The 26,108-nt window shown below is 52.1% G+C and overlaps 9 protein-coding genes across 9 annotated transcripts; 7 read left to right on the top strand and 2 right to left on the bottom strand.

The window, feature by feature from the left end:
• Positions 1-254: 254 nt before the first annotated feature.
• On the top strand, positions 255-2,141 carry AYO21_07534 (hypothetical protein; the record flags this gene model as incomplete). The annotated part of the gene is made up of 2 exons (XM_022657488.1): positions 255-603; positions 661-2,141. 2 exons carry the CDS (start codon positions 255-257, stop codon positions 2,139-2,141), a joined length of 1,830 nt encoding a protein of 609 aa, XP_022510153.1.
• A 570-nt stretch (positions 2,142-2,711) lies between these two features.
• Positions 2,712-4,846, bottom strand: AYO21_07535 (hypothetical protein; the record flags this gene model as incomplete). Its single annotated transcript, XM_022657489.1, has 7 exons — positions 2,712-3,076; positions 3,242-3,647; positions 3,910-4,003; positions 4,061-4,237; positions 4,289-4,308; positions 4,369-4,583; positions 4,636-4,846. 7 exons carry the CDS (start codon positions 4,844-4,846, stop codon positions 2,712-2,714), a joined length of 1,488 nt encoding a protein of 495 aa, XP_022510154.1.
• A 1,370-nt stretch (positions 4,847-6,216) lies between these two features.
• On the top strand, positions 6,217-7,588 carry AYO21_07536 (hypothetical protein; the record flags this gene model as incomplete). The annotated part of the gene is made up of 4 exons (XM_022657490.1): positions 6,217-6,299; positions 6,365-6,618; positions 6,701-6,874; positions 6,942-7,588. The coding sequence occupies 4 exons, from the start codon at positions 6,217-6,219 to the stop codon at positions 7,586-7,588; spliced, it is 1,158 nt and encodes a 385-aa protein (XP_022510155.1).
• Positions 7,589-8,782: 1,194 nt separating this feature from the next.
• Positions 8,783-10,168, top strand: AYO21_07537 (hypothetical protein; the record flags this gene model as incomplete). Its single annotated transcript, XM_022657491.1, has 1 exon — positions 8,783-10,168. The coding sequence occupies one exon, from the start codon at positions 8,783-8,785 to the stop codon at positions 10,166-10,168; it is 1,386 nt and encodes a 461-aa protein (XP_022510156.1).
• Positions 10,169-11,090: 922 nt separating this feature from the next.
• On the top strand, positions 11,091-13,501 carry AYO21_07538 (hypothetical protein; the record flags this gene model as incomplete). The annotated part of the gene is made up of 2 exons (XM_022657492.1): positions 11,091-11,318; positions 11,369-13,501. The coding sequence occupies 2 exons, from the start codon at positions 11,091-11,093 to the stop codon at positions 13,499-13,501; spliced, it is 2,361 nt and encodes a 786-aa protein (XP_022510157.1).
• Positions 13,502-14,436: 935 nt separating this feature from the next.
• On the top strand, positions 14,437-17,328 carry AYO21_07539 (hypothetical protein; the record flags this gene model as incomplete). Its single annotated transcript, XM_022657493.1, has 1 exon — positions 14,437-17,328. The coding sequence occupies one exon, from the start codon at positions 14,437-14,439 to the stop codon at positions 17,326-17,328; it is 2,892 nt and encodes a 963-aa protein (XP_022510158.1).
• A 1,016-nt stretch (positions 17,329-18,344) lies between these two features.
• AYO21_07540 (di-trans,poly-cis-decaprenylcistransferase) lies at positions 18,345-19,697 on the bottom strand (the record flags this gene model as incomplete). Its single annotated transcript, XM_022657494.1, has 2 exons — positions 18,345-19,379; positions 19,476-19,697. The coding sequence occupies 2 exons, from the start codon at positions 19,695-19,697 to the stop codon at positions 18,345-18,347; spliced, it is 1,257 nt and encodes a 418-aa protein (XP_022510159.1).
• A 3,169-nt stretch (positions 19,698-22,866) lies between these two features.
• AYO21_07541 (hypothetical protein) lies at positions 22,867-23,462 on the top strand (the record flags this gene model as incomplete). Its single annotated transcript, XM_022657495.1, has 3 exons — positions 22,867-22,899; positions 22,960-23,077; positions 23,173-23,462. The coding sequence occupies 3 exons, from the start codon at positions 22,867-22,869 to the stop codon at positions 23,460-23,462; spliced, it is 441 nt and encodes a 146-aa protein (XP_022510160.1).
• Positions 23,463-23,523: 61 nt separating this feature from the next.
• On the top strand, positions 23,524-25,566 carry AYO21_07542 (hypothetical protein; the record flags this gene model as incomplete). Its single annotated transcript, XM_022657496.1, has 1 exon — positions 23,524-25,566. One exon carries the CDS (start codon positions 23,524-23,526, stop codon positions 25,564-25,566), a length of 2,043 nt encoding a protein of 680 aa, XP_022510161.1.
• Between the last annotated feature and the right edge of the window lie 542 nt (positions 25,567-26,108).

Genomic DNA, 26,108 nt, shown 5'->3' on the forward strand with positions numbered 1-26,108 from the left:
GCAGCCCTTCTTGTAACCTATAGGCCGAGACTGCTGTTTATGACGCTGCTGGGTGCCGACCCCTCACTCTTGTAAAAATGCGTTTTGACTTGCCAGCGAAGACACTCCCCACGCCACCCATTGTTCGGCATCATTTCGACCTCTTTCTCTTGTCCACCAAGCATTTCGACATCGATTCGGCAGGAGTGGATCATTCTGCCCTCAAAGAAATCAGATGATATCGGTATCAGATCCGAAATTCATGATTCAACACGATGCCGATTCACGAGATCACCGGAAACACTCAAAGTCGCTTCATTCAGGCTGCGGCCCTCCTCCACTTACTCGATCCTGTCCGTGGCGAACCAACAGCATATGGCCTCGATCAGGACTCGAGCACACTTGAGCAGAATCGGGAGCGACTTCTGAAGCGCAAGTTTCTCGATTCTTTTGCCCTTATCTGCGCACGGAAGAAAGATGGTGATACCGTCTCCGCGGCTTGTTTGGAGGAGGGTCATCCGGAAGGAACGATAGTCCGCATTGCAAGTAACCAGGGCGTCTCACAGTCCACACTTGACGAGTTGCGAGAATTGGTGGCTATTCTGAATGGCATTGCCAGCGGAGGTGAGTAGCACCACTACGTCAACCCAACCACCGATTTATTGTAGCTCTCTTTCGCAGAGTATGTCGCATCCGATACGGAACAGGAGGTCTTGACCCGAATCACGAGCCTCGATGCTGTCAGAATACGGTCCTACCTGAAAGATATTCGCAGCGTTGGTAACGATGTGAAGGACTTGGTCGAGAGTTTCAGTGCAACACCTGCGTTTCTAGAAATCGACCACGCATTAAGCTTCCCGAAATGGATTGCACACGTCTTCACGATACGAGATCTACCTTCGGAATCTACTCCTGAAGATCTTGTCCGTCATGTTCAATGGGCTGTGGAGGCTCGGCGAACTTACCTAACGTGCCTCAGAGCATTGTTCCCCACCAACTTGCCTCGATGGGTCTGCGCAATCCTCAAGCTTGGACGGTATGCGATTGCCTCCACGGTCTTGCTCGCGTTTGCATCCGAGTTTCCGACTCTATTCAATCCGATGCTTGTGGAACCTACCATCGCCCCTCCGAAAAGCACATTCAAATGTGTGGGGGAAGAGATGCCCTTGACGAGCGTGCTTCGAAGACTTGCCAGTGACCAGGAGGCGAAGCACTATGTCTCCCGCCTGGCTCAGTTCTGGGGGGCTAGAGACCCTGAAGTCCATTTCCGAAAGACTTGCAATTTGCAGCTGCCTGTTCATGCTGAGATGCAGCTCGTCAATTTCTACGATAACGACCCCTATAGGAGGCCGCTCTTTCGCTTCATCGGGGTTAGCAAGAAATCATGTTTTCTGTGCCAGCTGTTTCTCGCAAGGCATCCGCAATCATTTAACATTGCGTCTTGCCACCAGAAGCTCTACCTCACCTGGAGGCCTCCGCCTGCAGCCAATCCGACTGTCTACAGACAGTACAAGGCTATTGTGGCTGACCTAAGCAAATCCATGGAATCGACAGCGAAACATGAACTTACCCATCGTCTCGGTCTCCGACGGCCTGTTCCTCCAGATTCAACGGCTGGCGTGTCCATCTCAGGTCTGATGGATCTTGACGAAAGACCGCATGGCGTGTCCGCAACCTTGGAGATGGCCACTACGTCAATCAAATCCGTCGTGCGGGATGGTGAAGTACATGCAACAACAGCATCGCTTCAACCGATCCCAGTGGTGGATGTTTCGTCCCCAGATGAGGAACTGCCCTGGAGCCCTTACAACAGCTATCCAGTCGGCGACTCACTCTCAACCACCGAAATGGTCTTGCATGTGCTACGCCCGAACGAACCCCAGCGTCAGGACATCATCGCCATACGTGATATCATGGATCGATTTACCGGAAACCCATCCTGGGCCAAACTGGTCGATCTCCTCATGGATGAGTCAGGGGTCGGTCTCAAGGACGGAGACTGTCTGATGGTGAAAAATCGGATCCGAGTTGGCAATGAGAGGCAGTTTCTTGCTTGCTTGCAGTACTTGCGGAATGAGGCCGCGTTGAATTCGGAAGTCTATGTATGCAACTTCGGCACAGAATCACAAGGCGAGAAGCAGCAGGCAGGAGGGTCCATATAAGGGTCTAGTTCGGACATCTTGGCCACTATCACAGTACGGTAGCATCTGAATCGCAATAGTAGTAGTAATCTTTCGCTGCGGCGGGTACACGGGGAATCTCGGCGTAGCGACCAAGTACACGTGACGGGAGACCCAATCCCTGATCCCTACGACCACGCCCCCAAAACGCTTCAACAACGCATCGGGCCGTACAGGATCTGCAGGTTGATCTAAATCGCTGTTCATCGAGTCAAAAAGAAGAGTTCCAGATCTGTGACACTTTCCCTTATTTGATCTCTCTAAACACCTCAGGATATCATTGCCTGGGTAGAAATACAACCATTGAATTTTGTCGGGCCAAGTAAATAGGTAGTGTTCTATATTCTATCAGAAAAAATTAAAACTTCAATCTGTGGGTCCTGTCCAGAAGGTCAGATCGCTTTGAGAATCAAGCAACCAAGATGCGCGAGGCAAAGAGGCCGGAAACCCAAAAATACGAGGATCATTCCCAACCCCAGCCCAAATCTCGGAGGACGTTTTTGGTGATGCAAAGGCGCAAAAGATCCAAAATATTTTCTGGCTGCCTTTTTTTTACGCACCCTTGAGGCTGTTGTTCCTCACGGCCTGAAGGTCCACCTTCTTCAGCGTGTCGGCCACATGGACCTTGCCGCCGTCGGTGATCATGGGCGGGCCCTGGTATCCCTTGCGGGCGCCCAGGAACCACCACGCGGCGACGAAGATGGTGAATCCACCCCAGATCAGGCAGGCGTAGTTCATGGTCTGGGCGTCGGTCGGGAGGTAGTACGGGAAGCAGTAGATGACGAACCAGACCATCATGTAGGCGCAGGCGATGAAGTTGAAGACGAAGCCCAGGGCGCCTTTGAGGTGGAAGGGCCCGTAGACTTGGATGTTGCGCCGTTTGGTCAGGAGATGGGGCAAGATCGCAGCAATGTAGGCTATTAGGAGGAGAAATCTGATATTAGCATCGAACAGTGCAGCCGATATGCGAGGGGTTTTTGAGAAGGGGGAAAAGGGGTGGTCATTCCAAGTTCAGCCTAGCTAGCTAGGAGCGCCATCTCGTGGTGGAGAGAGTGCTGTGGTGGAAGGAGAGTGCGACTTACAGGAACTTGAAAGCAGGACGAAAGATCCGACAAAGGCGTTGAAGGCGGTGGTGCTGCCGACATAGATGGCTCCGAGGATCGTGACCAAGATGGCGGACACGATCGTCGAATTGAATGGCATACCCAGTCTCTGGGATACCGTGCCTAGGATCTTGGGGAAGGGCGTCGCCCCATCTCGCGAAAGTGCCCATAGAGTCCGACCGCACGTAATGTAGAGTCCACACACGCAGATGCCGATGCAGATCAGGACGAGTGTAAGGAGGCCAATGGCGCCGTTGGCCGAACCGGTGGCTTGTCGGTAGATCTCAGCGATCGGGTATGGGGAGTCGAAGAGAGCATCGTAGTCGTTGATCGCGTACAGGATAGCAATCAGATAGGAGAAGCCGGTGATGAAGCCGATGCTCATCTGGCATGCAATAGCGATAGGGACGTTCCGTTGAGGGTAGGGGATTTCTTCCGCAAGATGACTTGACTCGGGCGTTAGCACTTGTTGTCGCACGATCTCTCTTTCTCAGACAGTTCCTGACCTTGTAGTGTCTGGGGTTCCCACGCTAAATGCTCCGTTGAGCATACCTGCAACAAATACGAACTAAAACCCAGCCTCGGTTAGTAAGCTGAATGGTTGAAAAGATCCCTCTGCCGCTGCTTTGAGAGGTGGCAAAACTCACCCCATTAGGATACCCAATGTCGGCAGTCCATTCGGTCCAAACAAAGGACGAAGACGCATGGCCGGGTCGACCGTCCTGGCCTGGCATGACAGTCCTGGAAAGTGTTAGTAGTCCCCTCTCATAAGGTTTGTCAGAGAAAGATTGTACTCACACCACGATGATGGTGATCAAGAAACCAGCGAGGACGAAGAAAATGCCCACATTATTCAGATGCGGCATGGCCGTGTTGAAGAAGCATACTATTGGGCATGCGATCCAGGTAACGATCACATAGGTAACGAAGACATGCCATGGCTGAGAAACGAAATCCGGATGCTTCAGGGCATACCTGCTGCTTGTTAGCATGTCGATGACAATCCCCGACTCGAGACCTCCTCACATCTGAACGACTGTATTTGACTGAGCGACATTTCAGTTAGCAAATAACACAATCTATTCTCCATCTTTGGTAACACTCACAAAAATTGATGTCATGGACGCAGCACCCAGAATCCAGGCGAGACAGTTCCACCATCCAGCGAAGAAACCTACAACGCGGCCCCATCGCTTTCCCGGAGTGACTGAGGCCCAATGATAGACGCCGGCGGAAGATGGAATGGCAGACGCAAGTTCAGCGATGCATGCTGCCACGATCCAGTAGAAGACGGAGACGACGAGGAACTCGTACAGCACGCCTGTGCTTCCTGTTAGCCATGCTTCGTGAGCTCCCAGAAGAGGCGCACACACCGGGTGGGCCGCCGTTGAAGATAGCGACCAATATCGAGCCTCCGATGGCTGGCCATACATTGCCCACGACAAGGCCGACACCGGCGAGGGAAACAAGACTGAAGTTTCGCGACAATTCTTGGGCATGGCCAGAGGCGTTGATGAAATTTCCCCCCGACTCGGAAGCTTCTGACTCTGTCGCGAGCTCCGGGTTTTCGTTCTTGTCGGCCATCTTGGGGATCAGCGCCGGGCACGAGGAAGTGAAGAACTAGAAAGGGGACAAGAGGAGCAGAGCGGAATTGACATAAGTGAAGAGAGATAATGAAGAGGGCAGGTAAGACTAGACTTCGTGTAGGTACATGAAAAGCGTGGAGAAAAGCTAGACCCCTACCAATGAAGGCAGATTGGTGACCTTTGGATAGTGTCTTTCTCCACAATGTCGCTTCGAAGTTGTTCTCCGTTCACAATACAAGTACGCAGCAGTACAGCTGGTCTCGCCACAAATGGATTCTTAAGTGACTGGGTCGGTGGTGGAGGTCCGGACAGGGTTCGTTCTCCTCGGCCGGATCATGTGATTGGACAGGAACCTTGATTTTCCTCCCGCCAAGCCAGGAACTGCTTCTCCCTCTGGTTTGACGCGGCGGAGAATGCCAAGACGCGATGGGGATTTTCCGCGCTAGCCGCTTCAAATTTTTCTTGTCTCCCACTTAAAGCCTCCACCCCTCTCCTTCCGTGAGCAAACCATGTGTCAATGGAATCATGCTCTGCAACCCAGCTATCATGAGTGTAACCTATTCAGTCGATTGCACCGACCCCTCAATCAGGCGGTTATGGGTCTCACTTGTTTCTCTCCTTCACGTAAAGTACATGTCCTTGTACTTGTTGGTAAGCCTGGTAAGGTACTACCTGTACGCGAGCCACTGGAACTCCCTGGTACACCCCAGCACGGCCGTTGAGGCCCCCCTCTGATGGAATCTGGCGAGATCGCGTACCTGAACATGGCACGTCGCTCGATACAGACCTACCATGTGGCAAGTGGCGAAGACAGGGTCCTTGAAGCCCTGACCAGGTTCCAATTCCCAACGCTTCAGCGATTGAACTAGTGCAACAACCTCCTGCCCAGCCATGCCAACCTGCCCCTCCGAGTATGCTTCAGGTACCGCAGCTTTAGCCTTTAAGGCTCCCGGCAGCGCACATCCCGAAACAGACAAATACCTCGTTACATGCCCAGCATTGGTTGATATGGTGTGAAAAGTGGGAGAACCGAGTCATTGTCCACCCCCTTTTCTCATTTTCCACCGTTTCTTGTGGGTTCGGCAACTAGGTTTTGAACGACACTCCACATGCTGTCTGAGCTAGAGGGGATATTGCAACGTCCCTTTTGAGACTGTTATCTCTCGGCCGCTTCGGCGCTGGACACCCAAGAGACCCCAGAAAGTTACTTGTATCTCGTACACCACTCGTATTATCTATTCAAACATGAGAGGACCCACGAACCCCGTCTGCGCAGTGAACTCTCCATCTTTCTCTGCTCACATCGACTGCCATCACCAACCTCTCAACGTTGCCTCTGCCTGAGCAGTTCATCGGAAGACAGCATTCATGTCGACGAATCCCAATCCCGGCTTCGTCCCGGAATCATGGAGTTTATATGGCGTGGGCGCATTCCTGGTGGTCTTGCGACAGTCCGTACCAACAAGGCCTTGCGGCCACTGTTCATGAGAAGACCCTTCTAACGTGCCATGTACAGGATCGGGAGGATCAAGCGGGTGGGCATCAAGCACCTTGAAGTCGACGACGCCCTCATTGGCTTCGGTTTTATTGCCTATACGCTGCTTGTGGTGGCTTTCAACCAAATGCTAGAAGGACCAGGATCCAATTTGATGACACCTGAGGAGGAGGCTGCGCTCACGCCAGAGATCAAGGAAGGGCGCGTCAGAGGGAGCAAATGGGTTTTTGTGTCTGAACATGCAGAACTACTCACAATCTGGAGCATGAAGGCTGGTGAGTTCAAAGGGCTGATCCCTTCCCTTTCAGGCCACCTATTGTCCAGGGCGATCGTGAAGTGGACATTGCGTGCTGACAGGGACACACCTAGCCATGCTGGTTCTGTATGCCAAGTTGATCGACAAGACACGACAGCGACGATTGCTCTGGGGGGTCGTGATCTGGGTTTGTATCGCTTTTGTGGGAGATGAACTTGCCCTCTTTACCATCTGCCGTCCCCTTTCTCAGTATTGGGCCGTGCCGGCTGAAAATTGTGAGTTTCTCTCGTGTTCTTTTCATGTTAAAAACCCTTCACAATGCTGACATAACCCGCCAAAAAGCGCAATGCTCTAGCTACCAATACTATCAGATTGTCAACGCCGTCTTCAACATCTCGACCGATATCCTCATCATGCTGATGGGTATCCCACCAGTCTTGTCCGCCCGACTTTCGCTCCAGCAAAAGTTGATTCTCGGCATCATCTTCGGCATGGGCGGCTTCGTGATCGTGGCCGCCATCCTGAGGGCCATCTACTGCCTGGTCCCCTCACTGATCTCCTACGTCTACATGAACTGGTACTTCCGCGAAGCCTCCGTGTCCATCTACGTGACGACTCTGCCCGGAATCTGGGTGTTCCTTAAGGAGATGTTCCCCATCATCCAGAGACTCACGAGCCGGCCGGCCACCAAACCCACCAATTCCCGCACCACCGAGCCGCAAAAGCAGACATCGTACTGGAATGAGCCCAGCAGACACCACCGCAGTCAGTTCGACGCGAAAGACTTGGACTATGATATGGACACATACCCAATCAGCAAGTCCATCGTCACCACCACTGAGGGTGACCTCGGCAGTCACGGCGTCCACAGTGACAGTGCACACGGCGATGCGGATTCGACCAACTCTATGCGATATGACTCGACACTCAACGAGATCAGGTGCGACAAGACTTTTACCGTTGAGAGGATTCCCCGTGATCGACTTTGAGTGTGGAGCTGAAGAGTGATGGAGGGAAAGGTCCGGGAGACTCTCGTACCCAGAAAGAATGCCGCATCGATGCGAAAAAAGAACAAAACCATGCTCACGTTTCCTTGTTGCTCGCAAGATTAGCGCCATGTATGTATGATGTTAAGATGCACCAATGCAAAGGGGAGGCCGTCTGTTGTTGTTTTTGACCGTGATAGCTTAGAAATCAGGCTCGATGTACCATGTATGTTAGAGATGACATGTCGCAAGACACAACTCACGAGGCTGGCTACGAAAGGATGGGATGGGTGGCTCAGTCTTTCTTGTAACATTGTCCTAAATCGACGGAATCGAAGTGTGATTGAGGTCGGCTTGTCTGTCATTTGCCGATTCTGCCCGGTACGAGGCACGTCCCGAGCACGTACAGAGTACATTCATCTAGGTAAAGACCCGATACTCCGCTTGGGGGGACTGGAAATGGTTTCCGCCCATCCGGCCAGCGTCAAGCTCCTTTGTATATTGCCGGCTTTCATGTAAGTTGTCCTGTTTTATTTTCAATGTGGCAGCCTACTCGATGATGATTGATGAGAATGACTTCTTCGGTCACCGCGCAGGAAACAACCCCGGGTGTAATCGGTGTTTGTTTGTGAGCAGCTTGGCAGCCTTGCAGCCTTTTACCGAGTTCGGCCAAGGCTGAGGCTGATGCTGAGGCTGTGCAGGGTTTTTTTCGAGGCAGCCTGGCCTCCAACCCGCTTGTTTTAATCAAGCACCTGTCCACCCACATCCAGTTCCTCGTTCTCGTCAAGTCTGTCATCCTCACTGTTTGAAACGAGACACCCGCTTTTCGGACACTTTGTCTTTCAAGGCCCTGACTATCGCGCGCGCAATGGTGTCCTTTTACAGCCCGCAGAAATGACCACAAGACCCTCGCCCGCTGACTGTCCCCCTGCTAGCGCGATCAGTGACATGATTTTGAATAACAAATGAATTCAAGCCTCACTCTCGCAGATCAACGGCCATAACATAGCATCTCAAGCTATGTTTCGGTTCGCAAGTGCCATTCCATCTCTTAGGGGAGTGTCCAATGTATCGACCCAGGATCATCCAAAATCTTCGGGAGAGGCGGATGATCAGGTGCCCCCATTAACAGCAATCTCCCCGGGTAATGATCATGACGCAACACCCATACAGGGCATACCCTCTTGGGCGCGAGAAATGAGCAACGCACGAGTGAATCGACACAGTCGAGCCTCGTCCATTATCTCCACCCAGTCCAAGTTCACCACAACGACATTGCAAGAAGATGCGCGCAGCATTGACATCAATGTCGGCGGCCAGTATTTTCGAATTAGTCGGGATGGCTCCAAAATCACGGCTGATGCACCCCCTCCGTACACCGGGCCAGGCGAAACGTTGCGCTTCCAAAGAGAGCGAACAAGCGATGTTATGAGCTTAGACAGTCGAATCGAAGCAAGTGTTCAAGATGTCGAGGAAGAGGACTTGGAGGGGGATGGGGCCGTTACTCCGAGGTCAGCATTCCAAGCCATCGATCAAGATGCTGTTGTCCGAGCCAATCTGTTGGATCCGACACCTATTGAAATACCATCACCCGTGCGACATGATCAGCTTACTCACCGCTCGTCCTCGGCCACGCTCGTCATCAGCGAGAGCACGTCTACTCCTGTTAGTGAGTTTGACCAAAGCCTGGTCAATGGAGAGGACCCTGGAACTCAGTCTGGTCGGAATCCAGATTATAGCAGAAGAAGGGTGGTTTCAGAAGATCTGATGCTCGACAGAGACGATCTGACGCCAAAGTCGTCTCCAATGAGGGCATACCGGGAACGCTTGCCTCGACTTATCACGTCGGGTGAGATTGTGTGGGCCAGTCATCGCCCTCAATTATATCGACAGCGTGCCAACTCATGGGGAGGACGTCCACTGCAAATCCGGTCCGCTGGCGCAACCTTTGGTGACATGTCTGACAATGGTGTACCACGCTCCCCAGATTATATAGATAGAGACGCACGTGGAATGTTCCATTTCCCTACCAGAGCAGCCACGACCCAGATTACCAGTACTCGCAGAGACGGCGAGTCATCAGCCAGTGGACCAATGCCTCTCGACGTGAGCGAGACGTCGGACGAAAGCAATACACCTCTACCGATGGACAACGAGAATGATATTTCCCTGCACTACGCGCGGATGATGCGGAAATTGGACTCTTCGCATCGCAAGGCACTCCTCATCAAGGACAAACAGTTGGCGGAACTTCAGGAGAAACTCAACGAAAAAGACATCGTTTTGAGACAGCAGCTACGGGCCAAAGACTTCATCATTGACGACCTCAAGAAACGGTTGAGTAACTTGGAAGGGAACATAGAGGTCATGCTGGAAAAGGCCCGACATCAAGTCGAGGATCTGTGGGAGTCTCGGTGGAAGGATCGTGACTTTCATCTGCGAGAGCGCATGAGACGCATCGAGGAGGAAGCCCAGAAGGCCATCGAGCGGATGAAGGCTTGTCAAAATCCGTGCGAAAGATGCGCGAAAATGGGTGAGGAGAGGGGTGTTGACTTCTACAAGACCCAACGCCGCCAGGAATGACCAGGAGGTGACGATCGAAACGAACATTGAGGGAGGATGAGGTTACTTTGTGCCGTATTTGTAGACGAGAGATGACCTGAGATAAACAGCTGGGACGTATAATGGAGGAATAGGTTTCCAGATATAGGAACCAAGAGATATCCAAGAACCAAGGACAGCGGTGAGGCCTCTGGGATTGTTGTACTTGTACGAGGTAGATACAAATATTAGTGTCTGGTGTTGGCCAACCATTCAGATTGAGCACTCTGCAGTTTGTCAATGGAGCTTTAGTGACCCCGCCTGTTCCCCTACCGCCCCTTATAGGCGTTGGTTGGCTCTGGCTGAACATAAGTGGGGGTGAGCGATAGGCGGATGAGAGCCTGGAGAGGAAGTACAGCCTAATGCCTAAGAACCTAAGTGCTTGGGTCCTTTCCCCCGGGACGCGCCTAGGGATCGGGGATCGCGCTTTTTAGTTAGAGTGCCAGCCAACCAGAATTAGGCATCATCGCCCAAAACAATCACCGGTGACTTCATTCCCAATCCCCAGTCCGAGTCCTGTTTCTCGCAGCTTCTCACCCCACGCAGTTTCCTCAACACTTACCATACAACAAAAAACCTCAACAACATCTGGCCTTTTCCCGCCTCCACCTCCACCTCTTCTCCCCAGGTGACTTCCAGTGTCAATAGTGTAATGGCTCTTCTTTGTTGACTCCTGTACCTTCTTCTCTTCTCTCCTTCTTGACACCTGCCTCTTCCATCTTGTCTCTCGGTTTGACTCTACCTCATACAACGTCCTCGGATCCCCAATCGACCTGCATTCCTGTGTATGGGCCGACTCGCCCTTCCTCCGTTCGACGGAACCTGTCGTTGAGTCCTACTCAGGCAAACTCTCTGTGCCCCTTCCGTCTCCTTCCTCGATTGTGTCCTCGGAAAGAGCTGGGCTATGCCGTCTCAGGCACCATCGTCCAAGGAGGCTGCCCCCAAGGCTGCCCCGCGCGGGCGAGGCAAGAAGAAGGGCAACCAGCTGCAAAAACCATGGCTTTATGACTTGGTTCTATGGGCACTCTCAGTTCTGATAGATCTCTTCTTTCGGGAAGTCCATCCCAGAGGAGCATGGAAAGTCCCAAAAACAGGACCTGTCATCCTTGTGGCAGCACCACATGCTAATCAGGTATGCCATATACACACTTCGTGCCTGGCCACTGTACTAACACCCCATAGTTTGTCGACTCTCTGATTCTGATGCGGATTCTCAAACACGAGGCCAAGAGAAGGATTTCATATTTAATTGCTGAAAAATCAACGAAACGCAAATTCATTGGGACTCTCTCAGCAGCGATAGGGGCCATCCCTGTTGGCCGGGCTCTCGACAAAGTCAAGCCAGCAAAGGGCAAGATATTCCTCCCCGACCAAGATAACGATCCTACCTTAATTCAAGGTGTTGGCACCGACTTTACGAATGGCGATTTTGAGGTTGGCGGGTTGATAGTCCTTCCAAAAGTGAGAGGCCAGACCCCCAGCACGGAAATCGCAGAGATCATCTCCCCGACCGAACTTCGTCTCAAAAAGCCCTTTAAGTCGCCAGAGGCTTTGGAGTCCTTGACCGGCAATGGCACCGTTGGTGGGGATACTACAAATGAACAACAGATTGAATCCCGCGGCTGCTCATTCAAAGTTGCTCCGTATGTGGATCAAACCAAGGTCTACAATGCAGTATTCGACGAGCTCGACGCTGGTGGCTGTATTGGCATCTTCCCGGAAGGCGGCAGTCATGACCGGCCCGACCTCCTACCTCTGAAAGCAGGTGTGGCGATCATGGCCCTGGGTGCCGAAGCCCAACATCCTGGATGTGGTGTCAAGATTATCCCAATCGGTATGAACTATTTTCACGCCCACAAATTCCGATCGAGGGCTGTCATTGAGTTCGGACATCCTATCGAGGTTCATCCCGACCAAGTCGAAGCATATAAGGCAGGCGACCGGAGAAACGCGGTCGGCTCACTGCTGGAAACAGTGTTCCAGGGTTTAGTGGCTGTAACACAATCGAGCCCGGATTATGACACCCTGATGCTTGTGCAAGCGGCTCGCCGACTTTACAATCCGCTAGGGAAGAAACTCCCTCTGCCGTTGGTGGTGGAGTTGAACCGGCGTCTAGTGAAAGGGTACACGACATACAAGGATGACCCGCGCGTTGTCCAACTGAAAAAAGACGTCCTTGAATACAATCGTCAACTTCGCGCCCTTGGTCTCCGAGATCATCAAGTGGAATGGGGTAACCCCGCCAAACATCCGTGGTGGCACATTCTTGGAACGTTGATCTATCGACTCGGAGAGCTTTTCTTCCTAGGCATTGGCACTCTTCCCGGGCTGGCCATGTTTTGGCCTGTCTTTGTTACCACCAAAGTCATATCGTATAAGAAATCCAGAGAAGCTCTTGCGGCATCGACAGTGAAACTGCAGGGTCGAGATGTTATCACCACATGGAAACTGCTCGTGGCAATGGCATTTGCTCCCGCACTGTACGCCTACTATACCATTATTGTTTCCCTATGGCTGGTTTACAATCGGCGCGATGGGTACTATACCCACAGGGTCCCGTGGTGGATGGTGGCCCGCTCATACGTACCCGACTTTGTTCCCATCTGGCTTTTTGCTGTTGTTTTTCTGATTTTGTGTATCCTCATCACCTTTGCTGCTCTGAGGATAGGAGAAATAGGCATGGATGTGGTCAAGTCGTTACCGCCACTCTTTGTGGCGCTCAACCCACGCTCCTCTAGCCGATTTGCGAAGCTGCAACGGCGCCGCCAGGCCTTGTCCGAGAAGGTAACCAAGGTGATCAATGAATTGGGACCCGAGGTTTTCCCCGACTTTGATGCTGCGCGGATTGTGCCAGATGCATACAGAGAAGGAGCGTACCAATCTAGGTACAAAAAGATGCCCGAGGAGCCGAGAATCGAAACAACCGAGCCTACGACACCCACTTCTGGTGCTTTCGAAGATCGTACCGGCGAGTCACCTGGTTCGAGGTCGATGTTGCCCTTTGGGTTTCTGCCCTCGAATGAAGCCTTCCACAACATTGGCGGATTTGGCTTCTTTGCGTCGCGGCCTACGACACCCAAGAGCCGCAGCAGGAGCAGTTCTGCCGGTGGAGCACTTACCTCGGCCACCAGCTTAAGATTGACCACGTTGGACCATGATGAAGTCAGCAAGCGCATCCGTGGGGCCATGCGGGAAAGAGGAAGGAAGCGTGAAAGCGAAGGAGCAGAAACCGGGACGGAAAGCAGCTGGGACATGGCTGATGATGAACGAATGACTCCGACAACAGAAGATGAGGAACCTAAGAAGGACCGGTGAGGCGGGGGAATTGGGCACCACGATGAGAACCATGATGTGAATGTCAAGCATATGAAGGGCGGGCACAAACTGCGAGTGAGTAGAGGTGTCTTGGTCGTCCCAGTGTTTTACAGTGTGCATTTTTGGACTATTGCTTCGATACCCTTTTTGATAGATGCACCGGAAATGATTTAGCATGTTCAGAGATTCACATCTACGTGTTTTTTAAGGGAGTAGCCAGTCTGGACTCCGCAAAACCCCAAATTCTAGGAGTTGGAAACAAGATTTCATGGCTAAGAAGCGAGGGGATCGACAATGGGGAAAGATGGTAATTCGAAGGGTAGGGGTGGCGTTGTGTTGGACCACTGGACTTGGTAATAATATTAATATGGGGCGCAGGCGTCGGATGGTGGTGGAGACGCCGCCAGACGCTTCGAGCCTTTGTTTGCATCATGCCAACCACAACACATGCGATCGACCGTCGCAAACCTGCATGAGCCCATCCACACACTCATCGAAACTGCCACAGACAAAACATCCTTCTTTTCCCCCTCGTGGTCTCTACAGCATCTCGTTACACATGGTCGGGATATAGCTTTACAGGCCATGCTGCCACTGTTCCTTGTCCAATCACCATTCTTGTCGAGTCATCGAAGTCTGCAGTCTCCTCTGAGCAACATTTGACCAATACGTGCCACGCCGGGCCCGGGCCCATGTACCACGAGACCTCGATCTTTGACTCCTACTTCTGCCGGGACTGCTAAATGAGCTGCTCCTGTTGCTGCTCGCAGTGCTGCATCTCCCATCCCCCCACCTGCAACTACATCTCGACCCAACGGTCGCTGCTCAGCGCTTCAAATAGGCCTCTCTCCACCTTATAACGACGCCCCCAGTATATCATTTCGGCTTGAAACCACCCCATATCATATACCTCCTTGCTGTTGGCCTCTGCGGAAATGGCTCCCTTCCGTCTAGATGAGGGCTTCTCGGAAGATGTGTCGAGTCAGGAAGAACATGGGCGCATGGCTACAGCCACAGCCGCAAGCTTTCAAGAGTGGGTCATGACACAGAATGAACAGGCACGCGCCGAAATCGCATACGAAGTCTTGCGAACACTACGAACATCTAAAATCGCGGCCGTGGTCGAGCGGCTGACACCACTCCTGCATCTCGACCCGTTGGAAAAACTGCCACCAGAGATCACCTCACAGGTATTCTCCTACCTGGACGCGGAGACTCTGTTGACTGCTTCACTGGTTTCAAAGACATGGAGAGCACGTATCATGGACACGATGTTGTGGCAGGAGTTGTACAAGAGGGAGGGGTGGGGTCTTGACACCAAGGAGGTCGGCAAATTTGAGAGCGCCCTCATGCGACAGGAGGCTAAAAGGGCAAGAATGCTGCTATCGGGCCAGCCTCAGCTAAAAAAACGAGCCACCTCCGACTGGTTGGAGTCAAAGGGGCGGAAAGTCTCTGCGGACGTTTCTCAGTGGAAAGAGCAGCATGGGGTGATAGAGGCTGACGAAGACATGAAATCCGAGTCGAGTGATGATCAAGAAATGCAGGATGCTCCTACCAGTATACACAATTCCCCACAGCGGCCGAACAAGAGACAAAGTGCAGATTCTGGGGATGAGATGGATTATTTGTCGGATGCAGTCCCCAGAGATGACAGTCTTTCCGCGAGCAGAGGTGTTCAGTCCCCTGACCCTCCGATCAAGACAAAGCTCGTCACCTATGGCTCTAATGGCGAGGAAAAGCTGAATTGGATTCATCTTTATAAGCAGCGCCAGAAGCTGGAACAGAACTGGACCAAGGGTCGATATACTACCTTCCAGCTCCCTCATCCCTCTTATCCTCAGGAAGCACATACAGAGTGTGTATACACCGTCCAATTCTATGGGAAATGGTTGGTAAGTGGCAGTCGCGACAAGACGCTGCGAGTTTGGGATCTGGAGACTCGCCGTTTGAGGGGAAAGCCTCTATCCGGTCACTCTCAGTCAGTGCTCTGTCTCCAATTCGATCCGACGGAGAAAGAAGATGTCATCATTTCCGGCAGCAGCGACGCAAGCGTCATCATCTGGCGGTTCTCGACAGGCCAGAAAATCCACGAAATCCCCTCTGCACACGAAGAGTCCGTTCTTAACCTGAGGTTCGATCACCGGTATTTGGTCACTTGTTCCAAAGATCGACGCATCAAAATTTGGAATCGGAAGTTATTGACCGCGACGGATAAAGATTACCCTCAGGTCAGACGCGGCGGCCAAGCACGGGTGCCATCATATATTGTCAACACTGCGGAGATGGAGCCGTCTCTCTTGGAAGCAAGGCTCGCCAACGGGTCGATTCGGGCGCTGAAACCATACACGCTTCTGCTGACACTCGAGGGGCACAGCGCTGCCGTCAACGCTATCCAGATTAACGGCGATCTCATTGTATCTGCCTCGGGTGATAGACTCATCAAAGTCTGGAATGTCAAGGATGGAAGGTTGATTCGGACGCTACAAGGACATCAGAAGGGAATTGCCTGTGTCCAGTTTGACGACAGACGTGTCGTCAGTGGGAGTAGTGACAACACCGTGCGGATATTCGACCCCTATTCCAGCGCCGAGGTGGCAGAGCTTAAAGGCCATACGAATCTTGTGCGGACCGTACAGGCTGGGTTCGGTGACCTCCCTGGAAGTGACGAGGAGGACACGGCCAAGGCAAGAGCCGCGGAGTGGAAATTTATCGAAAGTCTCGTGCAAGCGAATTCGGCGGAAGACAGAGCGCACAGTCGACACAATAGGAATGACACCTCGGGAACCTCTCGTTTCACTCTGGGCTCTAGATTACCACCAGGTGGAGGTGGCAGCAAATGGGGTCGGATCGTTTCGGGATCATATGACGAGACAATCATCATATGGCGCAAGAATGCGTCCGGAGACTGGGTTATCGGACAAGTGTTGCGTCAAGACTCTCCATCTCAGAGCCACGAAGTTCGTGCTCGACCGCGGCACGGTGCTGCCACTAGCGTACAGCACGCCCCGCTACCAGTTATGCAACCTCCCCTCAGCCTCGCATCGCTCACGGCGGCAGGGTACCAACCCCCGCCAGCAGCGGCCCAGCTGGCTCCTTTGGACCTCACTGATCCTGCTGAAGCAACCCGTCGAGCTGTCACGACAGCAACATCACAGATCATGCAGCAGGCAATGGGGACATCGATAGCGAACCTGGGCGCAGGCCTCACCAACGTCATGAGTATCGGGAGGGTGTTGAATGCCTCGACCGGGACTGGGACTCCGCGTGACAGTCTCAATCTCACTGGCAATCTTAGCCCCAGCTCTCCGAACCACGGGAACTACGCGCAACCAGTGGTTACTACACAACCCCAGTTAGCTGTTGCCCAGATTGTACAGAATGCGATCATGCAAGCTCGGGCACTGCAGACTCGGACACAGCAGATGCAAAACCGGCTGTCATCAGGCGAATCATCTACGGGTGGTCAAACCCAGCCTCAGCCTCAGCCTCAGCCACAACAACAACAGCAACAACAACAGAACCCTCTTCCACATCATCCTGCTCTGCCTCATCCTCAACCCGGACCTTCCCCCGCAGCTGCTGCAGCGCAACAACAATTAGCTCCGCAACAAGCCCAGGCTCCAGCCAATAACCAACCTGCCGTTGGCCATACTGATGCGAATGCCACGAATGGGGCGAACCAGGTGTCTGTCTCCCGTGTGTTCAAACTGCAGTTCGACGCTCGTCAAATCGTGTGCTGCTCACAAGACAGCCGCATTGTCGGATGGGACTTTGCCAACGGCGACCCCGAGATCATCGAAGCATGTCGATTTTTTGTTGGGCCATGAGTGACAAATGAATGATCAAAACCCACACGACCACGGAGAAAGAGATGGAACAAACCGAAAAGGGTGACAGGGCTTACTACGTCTCATCATTCTCTGATCCAGCTCAAGCAGGAGTTTTTACGGCACAAGGATCAATCAGGGGTCTTGGGTCCAAGCACAGCGTGCATCAAAGGGATCTGGTTTGGTTGGGGTGTGGATTGGAAAAATCGCCAGCTAGTCAGTCAGTCAGTCAGCCCAGCCAGTGAGCCAGGCTCATGTGTAGCGAGTTAGCGTGTAGCATGAAGCGTAGGGCACAATGCTATTCTCGCCCTGAGTCCCGCGCGTATATTATGTATGTCCTCCCTCGGTCTGGCATCAAAATCAAATCGAGCCGTGGGTGAGCCGGACCTTGGTTATTGATTAATTAATTGATTGATCGATCGATCATCATGTCCTTCATGTCTTTTACGTCCTTTTCGCTACTCCTTGTCCTTGTCCTCGGTCTTTCGAGACTACCTTTTCCCCTTCCCTGACGTTTTGTCCTTGTGCGCGTGATGTGCGCGGATCTAATTTCCTCTACTCGAAAACTTTCAAACGCTCGGACGTACATGCATGCATGCATACATATGAAGCATGTGATGCATGTGATACATGGCCTTGTGGCATTGGAGCGTGGGAGGGGAGGGTGGAGATGGTGAGAGGGAGGTACCCTGGAAAGATGGTACTTGAAGAGAGAGACAGGCGACCTGGCCAGTGGGGATCAGTGCGACAAGTGGTCTGGATGAAAGATGCCAGGTGTTGGGGTCCGAGGTTCGAGAAAACTGGTCCTTCGGAGGGCGAATTGCTGCTCCATGTCCGAAACAGGAGTCAGCAGATCCCGTATCCATCTGCGTCTTCGGCTTCAGAATGGGCATTGCGATGGGATAGGATCGGATATACACAGGCTCATTCCATTCCGGTCGTTATCCCTCTCCTTTTTCTCTTAAGCTCATTTCTGCTCCGCCGTATGGCCTGTACGGTTTCCAACATCGTTTCCCTCACGAAACTTGAACCTGAACCATACCATTAGCTTTCCTCGCTTTACTGGCGCTAGATGATTTCCCTCTCCTCTTGTCTTCTGCCCGTCCTTCGCTTTCTTGGGCATCTCTCTGCTCGCGCCGTTTGCGCCACTGCCACTCCCACAGCACAGGCAGGAATGACCATAAGTCGAAGTCGGGCCACAGCACGTCCAGAAATACAATCTGCGTCGACTCGTGGCATTGCCAGAGCATAAAGTCGCTGAGCCGCGACACCCCCGATGTGCGGATGAGCAGGTCAATGGGTGGGCAACTGGCTGTATATGTGTGCGAGGTGATTGTCGCCGGAGTGATTAGCTCAGGCGATGGATACTGTGGAGTCTGCTGAGTCGACTTTTGAGATGTCGTTAGTGGGCGCAGTGGTGGTGAGGGCGACGTGTTGTTATCATCGTGGTGAAGGGTTGTTGCGGTTGACACTGACGAGGCGTCGTGGTCACGATCAGACTGGTCGGGCGAATAAGATGACAAGCTCGTGGTGCTCGATGAAGGTGATCGCTTATCCGCCCCAGTGGGCGACAAATATGTTCTCGATGTGGTCGATGTCGATGCTGTGTGTTGTGAAAACTGTTCGGACCAAATGGTGCTCGCTATTCTCTCCTCCTTAAAAGTGCTGTTTCTCCCCTTGCCGTGGATATCCTCTGGCAATGGCGTTGTCCATTCCTCCACCGTGCTCTGAATCGCACTCGTGATTTCTTCTCTCGAGGTATAGGGGAAACAGACGTTCAGGACACAGTTCCCCTCATTCCTGCTGGTCATTTCGACTGCTTTATCCACCGCCTCGAGGACATCCGGCTTGATTAACTCTCGTTGGCCTAATATTCGTATCCTCGCACCGTATCGATCCAACAGCTCGCCGTGTTGAACGAGCTGCTTTAGCTTGATTTTAGCCATGGACATTAAGGCATCAACCTCGTATTTGCTGCGCTTGAAATTCTCGATGCTGAAGGCGTATATCGTTACGGTGTGCACGCCAGATTTATAGCACACTTCCAGGATCTATCATCATAGCATGATCAGCATTGGTGTAGCACCCGATAGAGACCCGGTTCACAGACTGAAGGGCCTCTAGGCCTCCATGATCATCTGTCATACCTTTGCCAATGCCTCAAAACCCAAGTTATGTCCTTCAACAGTCTCGATCCTGTTATTCTTTGCAAATCGTCTATTCCCATCCATGACAAACGCAACATGTTTAGGCACAGGGCCCTGGCGGAGAGCACCGATTAGGAGTTCACGCAGTTGATTGAGGGCCCATTCTGCGGGCGGCGAGGAGAGGAGCCATTGGCGAAGGTTGGATATATGACGGTGTGGCATGATGGCAGAACTTGAAGACGCTCAGATATGGAAGGGAGTAATGCTCGTAGAGACTCGTAGGACTTGAGGCGGTTTTCAACTCATGGGACGCTGCAGTTTTGGGATCGCTTCGGCGTTTGCATGAAGGTTGTTGAGCGATGTCACAAGCAAGGACACAGTTTGCAAATGATAGATGCGCAGTAAGAAAGTCAGGGAGACTCGAAAGGAGTGGAAGGCGGTCGCTTAGATACAAGAACGAGAGTTGCGTCGCCTGCGAGCTTCTGTTGAGGTATTGCGCAGCCACACAGCGCTTGGGTTGTCGAAAAGTTGGCACAGACCGCAGATGGGGACGTAATTGTGGTATTGCGTGGACTCGTACTCGGTACCTGCCTTGTACCCACCCGCACCCTGGAACTCGACCTTCCCTTACTCGGCACGGTTGGTGCGCTTTGAGTAATAATTCATTAGGTGGGTTTGGGAGTTGAACGGGTCTAAAATTGGCTCTAACCAAGCTGGGCCGAAACAAACCTCTTTAGCTGCTAGCATCAGCCTCCTGTGACTCTTGCAATATAGCAAAAACGCTTCACTCCCGCAGACTTCCCGTGAATTGCAGTGCAAGACTGACAATCTTGCATCAATCGTAATGATTTATCTGTCCAATAGTCTGATCAGAATGATGCCGCTCGCCAATTGGCCGCGCCAGCTGGCAATTCCTGACTGGTTGAAGAAGCATTCATAGGAAATCGAGTTACAGCCTCATCTGCGAATTTCTCTGACCTTATGTTGAAATATTCATCGAGTACAGTCTTTGAAATGATATTGTTTTTATAATGCGGATCTTGAAGCCTGTCCGGACGTCCAATCCAGAATCCTCTATATGGAAAGGTCTCCCAGAAGATGCTTTTCGTCGAACCGTCATTGCACTTTCCAAATTCACCGATGGCGTTCCAGCAGAACCAAAATCCTGGTGGCTGGCTGCTGCCGACAGAGATTCTCCCTCATCTTCTACTACTTGTCGATCACTGCCTTATCATACTGAGCGACAACTAGCCGATGACTTTGCGTTCATATCAGCTGCTCAAGAAGGAGTGGAAAGCGTGGCGGCGGTATGTATCGAGGAGCTTCGTGAACCTTTGGGCCTTATCTTTCGTGTTGCCGCAAACGACGGAATCGGTGAAGAGGACAGAACTGTCTTGCGGCAGATTTGCGATTCTCTAATGTCTTGTGCATCGAATGGTAGGCATAAAATCCACTTGGTGGAAGCCCACTGTGTCGCTGTGCTGACTTTTCAGAAGACATTTCGCTTGCAGACTGTATTTCAACGACCAGAATGTTAGTACTTACACTCTCCCGTGGGCGAATCATCTCGCGAATACGGCTTTTCCTTGGTCATAAACCTTCTCACTGTCGTGGAGCGGCCACGACATCGAGCCTTCGCCTGGAGAATACTATAAAGCGGTTGCGAGCCGTGGCTTCTACACCAGTCGCCGTAAATCTGGTGAACCGAATATCCAAACTAAAAGCAAGATTCCAAAATATCCTACAATCAGACAACCTACAGGCAGGTCGCGAGCTGGAGGAATGTCTTTCTGAATGCTTCTCTATCACCACTTCCAATGGCTATACGCCATTCCAGACCACTTTACACGAGGCTGGATTCGACTCATCTGTATGGTTTAACAATAAATTCATCATGCAAATCGATAAACTCGGAGCCTATCACAGAATCCCTGAGACTCTATCCCGGGAAGCACGTCGAAGAAGGACGAGACCACTTTTCTCTAGTATCAGGCTCGAGTTCATTGATCCGTACCTACCAGTACAAAGCCCTATATCAGTTTCGGGGAGGATGGTCAATTGCCACGTGCATGCAGAAGTACAAATGGTCATTCATCATATTCTCAACTCATCATCGATCATGCCCCGAATAATCGGTACAAGCAAAGCGGCGTGTTTTCTCTGCCATCTCTTTATTTCTGAGCACAAGGTTTTCAGTGTATCGGCATGGCATGGGCGTTTGTACGATCAGTGGACTATTCCAGACCTTACAGAGTATAGCGCCGAAAACATCAGGATACTGAGAGCCATCATACAAGGAATGCACCGCAAATGCACCCAGCTCGGTAGGACAACGCATCCACAGCGTCCGTATCCTCTGACCAGCAGACACAACCTGATGAGTCTTCCCAACTTTTCACCTGCATCAACAATCCCAAGCTTGAGATCAGATCAGCCAACAAGCATCGATAGGGCTGTTGCCACAGTCCCTACAGCGGTTGGGACCAGCGTTCCTTGCACTAATGCTTCCCAATCTTCGGCCTCACCAGCTGTTCCAGGGTTAGAAGACAGCGAATGGGAATCACTGGTGGACGGATCCACAACACCAAGACAGTCAGATCATACAACCGAGTCCGAAGTCGTTGACGAGGCCGGTAAACCTAGCGATCCAGGGCCTGAAACCGACAGCCGTAGCAACGGACGTCGGAGTACAAGCTCAAGCGCGTCGGATCTCTCCACAGGAATCTTTCACCTTCATCCTGGTAGGCCACAAGCGATTGACTTGCCGCATATCCATATCAACGCGGAGATAGAGCCACCTTCTGTAGGGGTGCTCACCTTGAAGAGGCACAACGAAATGAGTAGATATTCTGAAAGTCGAATAGTCAGTCTGGAAGACCTCAAAGAAGGGCATGAGATTAGCTTCGAAAAAGGACAGTCCGAGCCTTCCATTGTGCTCGAGCTCCAGAAAGGTGGTATCAATGTGTGCTGCATGGCGCTGGAGTGGATGTGAAACGCATCTGATAGCAAGTTACTTGGACGTTGAGATATCGGGTGTGGCGCAGGCCAGTTGCGGCGGTGGAGGCGGAGGCGCAGACTTGGCACTAGATGTCGACGTTTGATGTCACGTGTCGAGGTTTGCCTGGGTGGCGAACGATGGGGCAAGTCGGAAGCTGCTCATCATCTGGTCTCTGCGCTTCCATCTCCCCCATCACCATCCATCGCCCGCCAGCCAGCCTGCCAAACCTCCCTCTCTCAAAGAGCCCAAGGCGTGGCAAGTCAAGATCACCATTATTTCCTTAGATAGTCTCTTTCTTCGAGCTGTTCTTTTTCCTTCATACCGTTTGTCTTCTTACTAAAGGTTTCTTTTTCGTGTTTCTTCAGCGGCCTGCCGCCGCCGCCAGTCCCGATCATGGCTTTACAGGCTCCCCTCTCCCAGTTGCCTGTGAGTATACTGGCCGTCTCACAGAGACTCGTCGTCCCGCTGACTGTTGCGCTGCCTTAGAGCCTCTCTGCAATTGCTCCAGATGTCTTTACGACGCTGCCCTCGCTCTTTACTTCGCCGCTTCAAACTCTCCGACGCTATCGCCTGGCGCGGCTGCGCACCGAAGGAGATGTATCGGGTTCGCGGCAGATACACTCGGCTGGGAAAAATGTAGGGCAGTCAACGGTACCAAAAAATGTTCTGCGAGATGGGAATGTTCCTAACGCCTCGCAGCTTTCTTCGAATGTCGTTCTCCCAGATTTCCTCGCCTCCCTTCCGAGCAACAGTACCCCATCGCAAACGCTCAACCTAAATCCTCGCCGAACAATACCCTGGATGTCTCGAACCCTTTCCTCATCAGTTACCTCTCGTTTGAACTTGGCACCGACCCTGCGCCGGGATTTGTCGACCAGAGTTCCCAATGCCTCACCAAGTGCCGCCTCGGGAAAACGCTCGATAAGATCACCTTTGACACAGTCTTCATTCACTTCTTTAGTGTTTGGTCCCCCACGGCGAGGAAATAACTCAAACGTGAACAAGCAATATCGACAATTCTCAACGACCTCCCCGCTTGCCAACCAAAACATGTTGGCCCACGCCGAACGTACTGCGAACAACAACCCTACTAGTGCCACCGCCCAAAATGCATTCTATTCCGCCCTCCTCCGTGCAAACATGCCCAAGCTCGTCATAGAAAGATATCAGTCAGGTCGATATGCCACCAATCCCGCAACGGATGCGGCATATCTCAAAGCTCTACAGATGACCGGCTCGGTGCCCGCCCCAGGCACGCCCGGTTCCAATGTTACTGGCACACAGGGAAATGGGCTCAGTGCAGACAAGCTAAGGGCCGTAGGCCAGGCGGTTGCTGGACAGAACTATGGTGGACAAGTGATCATGCCGAGCAACAAATCTGGTACAGGTGCCAAAGAAGCGCCGCTTTATGTGGTGGTTGAAGAGTCATGGGGTGCAACCATCCTGAAGTGGGTTCGAACGTTTCTCTGGGTCGGCTTGTCTGGCTACTTCCTCTTGGTGGTCCTGACCATGGTCGTGGAGATGACTGGTAGTTTCCGGACGAGGGTTGGACAAAACAACGAGGTACAACCCCAACATCAGACCGTTCGCTTCAGCGATGTGCATGGTTGCGATGAGGCCAAAGAGGAACTTCAAGAGTTGGTCGAATTCTTGAAGAACCCGGAGAAGTTCAATCAACTAGGAGGCAAGCCCCCCAAGGGTGTTCTTTTGGTGGGCCCACCTGGTACTGGCAAAACGATGCTTGCGCGTGCCGTTGCAGGTGAGGCTGGTGTGCCGGTGTTCTACATGTCTGGCTCCGAATTCGACGAACTTTATGTCGGAGTCGGTGCTAAACGAGTTCGGGACCTCTTCACTCAAGCCCGCAACAAGGCGCCTTCGATCATCTTTATTGACGAATTGGATGCCGTTGGCGGCAAGCGGAATGCACGTGACCCTGCTTATGCGAAACAGACACTCAACCAACTCTTGACGGAATTGGATGGATTTAGCCCGAGCACCGGTGTTATTCTCATCGCCGCGACCAACTATCCGGAGTCTCTGGATAAGGCGCTCATTCGACCGGGACGATTCGACCGACATGTCAATGTGCCTCTGCCCGATGTTCGCGGTCGGATACAGATCCTCAAGCACCATATGAGAAATATGCCCATCGCAGCTGATGTGGATGCGACCAATCTTGCACGCGCTACCAGCGGTATGTCTGGCGCCGACTTGGAGAATCTTTGCAACCAAGCTGCAGTTCATGCTTCACGGTTGAAGTACAAGAAAATCACAGCCATGAACTTTGAGTGGGCCAAGGACAAGATCATGATGGGGGCTGAAGCCAAATCCCGCATGATTCGAGAAAAGGACAAGATTCAGACCGCTTATCACGAAGCTGGCCACACTTTGGTCAATTTGTTTACTCCGGCCAGCAATCAACTGTACAAAGTGACCATCATCCCACGTGGTCAAGCACTTGGTGTCACTCACTTTCTCCCTGAAATGGACGAAGTGAGCCGAGGTTACGATCAATTCATCGCTTCGATTGATGTCTCAATGGGCGGTCGAGCCGCTGAAGAATTGATATATGGTCCAAACAAGGTGACCAGCGGTATCTCGCACGATGTTCAGCAAGCCACTCGGACCGCATTTTATCTTGTCACCCAGTGCGGGTATTCCCCCAAGTTGGGAAACGTCGATCTTGCTTCCGACTATGACAAGCTATCGAGCGAGACGAAACAGGAAATCGAACGAGAAGTGCGGCAGATTGTGGAAGGCGGTCGAGAACGAGCGGATCGAATTGTCAAAGAGAAGCGGAAAGAACTCGAAGCCTTAAAAGATGCACTTTTGGAATACGAAACACTAGACCGGGAGGAAATTATGAAGATTCTACGCGGGGAGAAGTTGAAAAAGATCGAGGTGGAGCTTCGCGAGGATGACGACACTGACAACGGAGATAATGGGCGAGGAAACAAGTCACAACCCAAGAAGGAGAAGGAGGTTGGCTCCAAAGGCAGCTTAGGGATTAAGCTGCCTGACGTGCTGCTACCACCTGGGACAGGTGGAAGAGGCGGAGAGAAGGAAGGCGTGTCACGGGTCAGTGATAGATGACATTGAATATGTCGGTCTTCGTCGTGGATTTAATTAGCGAGTAAAAATGACTCTCTTATCGTGAAATTCAAAGGGTTGTCCTCTGTACCTCTACAGGATGATGTGCTGTTTGTAATTCAGCTGGCACGTCGAGCATATTGAATTCAAGGAATACAGAGAGGTGGCTATACTTCGTGCTTTGTTCCTGGCAGAGATTCTCGGGCAGGTAGGTGCCTCTGTACTATAAGTATGATGTATATGGTAGAAATACGGGATAGATTATATGTCACCTATGGCACTCGTCAAGACAGCCGAAAGAGGCAGGGCACGTGTCTGATAATAGGGATACTAATATAGTTTTGTGCACAATGGATGTGCACGCACTCCGACATGTCTGTCTCCCTTACCCAGCACTGATGTCACTTTTGGTCTGACAGGAACCTCTGATACAGAGCACAGAAGCAGAAACACTCGGTCTGACGTGACCTTGCACCGAGGTCACATACATTGTATACCATTCAATTTTTCCTTTGAATCTTTTCGCACCTTCACAATTATAGCAC

This window comes from Fonsecaea monophora, assembly GCF_001642475.1.
Source record: "Fonsecaea monophora strain CBS 269.37 chromosome Unknown Scaff59, whole genome shotgun sequence".
Lineage (NCBI taxonomy): Eukaryota > Fungi > Ascomycota > Eurotiomycetes > Chaetothyriales > Herpotrichiellaceae > Fonsecaea > Fonsecaea monophora.